Source organism: Rhinopithecus bieti, unplaced genomic scaffold (assembly GCF_001698545.2).
Source record: "Rhinopithecus bieti isolate Rb0 unplaced genomic scaffold, ASM169854v2 scaffold_25940, whole genome shotgun sequence".
Classification (NCBI taxonomy): domain Eukaryota; kingdom Metazoa; phylum Chordata; class Mammalia; order Primates; family Cercopithecidae; genus Rhinopithecus; species Rhinopithecus bieti.
The window spans coordinates 1,187,288-1,192,276 of record NW_016811810.1 but is presented as its reverse complement, the minus strand read 5'-3'; the positions used below and the strand labels follow the sequence as shown (position 1 = coordinate 1,192,276).

At 46.3% G+C, this 4,989-nt stretch overlaps 1 protein-coding gene across 1 annotated transcript in view; it reads left to right on the top strand.

Moving 5' to 3' along the window:
- PTK2 (protein tyrosine kinase 2) overlaps nt 1–4,989 on the top strand; it is a 368,771-nt gene that overhangs the window by 269,044 nt on the left and 94,738 nt on the right. The window contains exon 21 of the mRNA XM_017895110.1: nt 292–420. Within this exon, the coding sequence (XP_017750599.1) occupies nt 292–420 (129 nt within the window). The remainder of the gene's footprint in view (nt 1–291; nt 421–4,989) is intronic.

The window sequence follows — 4,989 nt, the reverse complement described above, 5'->3', positions numbered from 1 at the left end:
AGGCCGGGCGCGGTGGCTCATGCCTGTAATCCCAGCACTTTGGGAGGCCAGGGTGGGTGGATCACGAGGTCAAGAGATCGAGACCATCCTGGCCAACATGGTGAAACCCCATCTGTACTAAAAATACAAAAAATTAGCTGGGCATGGTAGCGGGCACCTGTAGTCCCAGCTACTAAGGAGGCTGAGGCAGGATAATCACTTGAACCCAGGAGGCGGAGGTTGCAATGAGCCAAGATTGCGCCACTGCACTCCAGCCTGGTGACAGAGCGAGACTCCATCTAAAAAAAAAAGAATAACTATGGAGAACTTTTTTCCCTAGTAACAATGCGTCAGTTTGACCATCCTCATATTGTGAAGCTGATTGGAGTCATCACAGAGAATCCTGTCTGGATAATCATGGAGCTGTGCACACTTGGAGAGGTACTGTGATCCCCAAACCTTACCTTCTGGACTCAGTGTTTGATATCTTTTGCTTAAGAAAGGGAAATATAAACAGTTTATATCTTGGATTTTCAGGAGAGTTCTGATTTAGGATGTGTCTCATGTGTGCGTGTGAAGAGACCACCAAACAGGCTTTGTGTGAGCAACAAAGCTGCTTATTTCACCTGGGTGCAGGCGGGCTGAGTCTAAAAAGAGAGTCAGCAAAGGGTGGTGGGATTATCATTAGTTCTTACAGGTTTTGGGATAGGTGGTGGAGTTAAGAGCAATGTTTTGGGGACGGGGGTGGATCTCACAAAGTACATTCTCAAGGGTGGGGAGAATTACAAAGAACCTTCTTAAGGGTGGAGGAGATTGCAAAGTACATTGATCAGTTAGGGTGGGGCAGAAACAAATCACAATGGTGGAATGTCATCAGTTAAGGCTATTTTCACTTCTTTTGTGGATGTTCAGTTGCTTCAGGCCATCTGGATGTGCAGGTCACTGGGGATATGATGGCTTAGCTTGGGCTCAGAGGCCTGACATTCCTGTTTTCATATATTAATAAGAAAATAGAACAGTGGTAAAGTGTTGGGGCAGCGAAAATTTTTGGTGGTGGTATGGAGAGATAATGGGCGACATTTCTCAGGGCTGCTTCGAGTGGGATTAGGGGCAGCGTGGGAACCTACAGTGGGAGAGATTCAACTGAAGAAAGATTTTGGGGTAAGGGGTGACATTGTGGGGTTGTTAGAAGGAGGGTTTGTCGTGTAGAATTATTGGTGATGGCCTCGATGCGGTTTTGTATGAATTGAGAAACTAAACGAAAGACACAAGGTCCGAATAAAAGAAGGAGAAAAATGGGTATTAAAGGACTAAGAATTGGGAGTACCCGGGACATCCAATTAGAGAGTGTCTAAGGGAGTTCAACGTTATTGTTTGCTTGATTGGCAAGTTTTTGGGCTCTATCCTTGAGTTTTTTTATGTTGTCATATGCAAGGCCAAATTGATTCAGGTAAAAATAACACTCTTCATTTCAAAATATACAAAGTCCTCCTTTTTCAGCAGTGAGTAAATCAAGGCCTCAGCAGTTCTGGAGGACAACTGCAGCTAAAGAGTCAACCTGGGCTTGAAGAACAAAGTTTGTGAGATATCTGCAACACTAGCAGAGAAGTCATTAGAGGGGCTGCAGAATGTTGTGGCAGCGGTTAAGATGCCTGCTATTCCAGTTCCGAGTGCAATAGTGGAGGCAGAAAGTCCTAGACCCACAAGTAAAGGGATTAGTGGGATGACTCTTTTGTTGTGTTGATATCACGAGGGGAACAGGCAGTTGTTCGTTCCCATCTGCAAACTGGATTTTGGTGGTAAGGAAGACTAAAGTACATGTGCCCCTCCAGTTGGCAGGTAGGCACACGTAGGTGGAAGAGCCACATAAAAAAAAGAGACCTTGTGCCAGGCAGAACTGGAAATGTAAAGTGAAAAGGTGAGAGGGCGTCCTGACAGAGGAGTCCTGCACCCCAAATCCTAGAGCTCCAGCAGGGGCAGCAGCTGTTAGAGGTTGTAATGGGGACTGATGGTGCAACCGTGTAGAGGGAGGGGTTCGGTTTTCATGGTGTATGAGAAAGCGCATAGTGTCCACAAGTAACCTTTCACTGCCATTCATGGGGCTGGGTATAAGCAAGCAAGGGGAGGGGCTAGGAGGAGATTCAGACGAGCAGAGGGAGGGTAACCAAGGATGGAGTGAGATGCAGGGTAGGTGTCTTCCTAAACAGTAGTGACTGCCAGTGTTTTTGAGTTTGTCAGTAATGATAGAGGGCTTATCTGTAATGCAAAGTTGGAATGCTCCCATCTGTTTGGTAATGTGTGTGGCTGGGTTCTGGATAAAAAGTAAAGAAACATTTGGACAGTGGAAGGTTGCCTAAAGGGATTCTAGGAGGCTGTTGTCGGGAGATGCATAAAGGAGCGGCAACAGGGATAGTTGTTTGTGTGGTTAGGGGTCCAAATATGGGGGGCGTGGAATTGACATAAAGAGAAAGGTGCCATAGGTAGATGCGGAGAAGTATGGCAGCTTGTTGGTGTGAAATATCTGGGGAGTTCTCACCAAAACTGTCTAGAAAGTAAAGAAGTTCCTCAGGCGGGTAAAGATGAGGACTTTTAAAGGAGGTTCTTAGGTGCAGGGAGATGGGAGAGGTAGCCCAGTCGGCCTGTAGAGTGGGGATGACTGTAAAAACAGGAAGAAAGGGAAACGCATAGCCAACAATTCTTTGCTAGAGAAGGATTGGAGGCGGTGAGGAGAGAGTGGGTGAGATTGATAGTATGCTGGAGGTAACCAGGGAGAGGTGGAGAGTGGCATAAGAATAGGAATGAGAATAAGAGTGAGTATAAAAGTAAAGAATAGAACTTCATCAGGGTGGGAGTATTGGAGCGTCCCTTGCCACTGAAGATCTTCTTTCTGTCCACTTCAAGAGAGACTTAAGAGTGGTGATTTGAGGTAAAACCAGGAGCCACTAAATACCAAGAGCCTGAGAAACTGAGGTGGGAAGACCAAACCGAGGAATTATGTCTGACAGAAGGGAGGAAATGACCGCAGTGGCCTTCTCAGACCCTGTGGGAAAGGCCTCTACCTATCCAGTGAAAGTGTCTACCCAGACCAAGAGGTATTTTAGTTTCCTGACTCAAGGCATGTGAGTAAAGTCAATTTGCCAGTCGTGGGCAGGGGCAAATCCCTAAGCTTGGTGTGTAGGAAAGGGAGGGGGCGTGAACAATCCCTGAGGGGTAGTAGAATAGCAGATGGAACACTGAGAAGTGATTTCCTTGAGGATAAGTTTCCACGATTGAAAGGAAATGAGAGGTGCTAAGAGATGGGCTAGCGGCTTATAACCTACATGGAAGAGGTTATGAAATGACAACAGAATAGAATGGGCCTGTGAGGCTGCAAAGAGATATTTTCCTTGATCCAAGAACCATTTGCCTTGTGTGGGATGAGATTGATAGGTGGAAGTTTCAGTGGTGGAGTAGGTGGGAGTGACCAGATGAGGAGAAAAATTGCTGTGAGGGATAGAAGTTGGAATGCAGCTGCTTTTTTAGCTACCTTATCAGCCTAAGCGTTGCCCTGAGCGATGGGATCTGATGCCTTTTGATGGCCCTTGCAGTGTAAGACTCCAGCTTCCTTTGAAAGTAAAGCGGCCTTGAGAAGAGTTTTATTAAAGAGGCATTAATGATGGAGGACCCTTGTGTAGTGAGGAAACCTCTTTCAGCCCATATAACAGCATGGTGGTGCAGGACATGGAAGGCATATTTAGAGTCAGTATAAATATTGACATGTAATTCCTTTGCAAGAGTGAGGGCTCAAGTTAAGACAATGAGTTCAGCTTGCTGAGAGATGGTGGAGCGGGGCTGAGAGGTAGTGGAGTGGGGCAAAGAGGTAATCTCAATGATATATGTGAAAGATACTATACCATAGCCTGCCTTTGCTGGTATGTGGCAGTTAGGCCTGGTGGAACTGCCATAAATAAACCGAATGTGATCAGGGTGAGGAACAGGAAAGAAGGAAATAGAGTGAATGTCAGGTGGATCAGAGAGAGACAGTCGTGGGGGTCAGGTGTGGTATCAGGAATAATGTAGGAGGCTGGATTGAAGTCCGGGCCAGGAACAGGGGTAACTGTGGGAGACTCAACAAAGAGTGAATACAGCTGAAGGAGCTGGAGAGCACAAAGTATATGTGTCAGGGGGGAGGAAGAAAATAGATTTTGCAGGTTATAAGAACTGTAGAGAGTGAGTTGAGCATAGTTTGTGATTTTGAGGGCCTCTAAAAGTATTAGGGTGGCAGCAGCCACCACACGCAGACATGAGGGCTAGGCTAAAACAGTAAGGTCAAGTTGTTTGGACAAAAAGGCTACAGGGCGCTGTCCTGTATCTTGTGTAAGAACTCCGACCACACAGCCCTGCACTTTGGCTGTGTGTAATGAAAAGGGTTGGGATGAGTTAGGGAGAGCTAGTGTGCGGGCAGCTTCTAGGGCTGTTTTTAAGGAACAGAAAGGGGAGTAGTGAAAGGATTTAGGATCTGTGGGGTCAGCTAGGTTTGGTTTTGTGAGTTTATATAATGGTTCTGTTAGGATGGCAAAAGCAGGTATCTAAAGGCGAAAGTATCCTACCGTGCCCAGGAAGGAAAGGAGTTGTTGTTTTGTAGAAGGGGTTGGGGTTTGGGAGATTAGCCAGACACGATCAGCAGGGAGAGCACGTGTGTTTTCATGCAGAATTATGTTGAGACAGGTAATGGATGAGGAAGAAATTTGGTCTTGACTGAAGTAATGGGGGCTGTCCTTGAAGCCTTGCGACAGTACAGCCCAGGTAATTTGCTTAACCTGATGGGTGTCAGGGTCAGTCCAAGTGAAAGCAAAGAGAGGCTGGGATAAAGGGTGCAAGGAGTAGTAAAGAAAGCATGTGAGATCTAGAACAGAATACTGGATTGTGGAGGGGTTGTGGAGGGAGGGGAGGTATTGAGGACAGGAGAGTGTATGGCTTTGTCACCATGGGGTGGATAGACAAGACATTTTTTTTTTTTTTTTTTTTTTT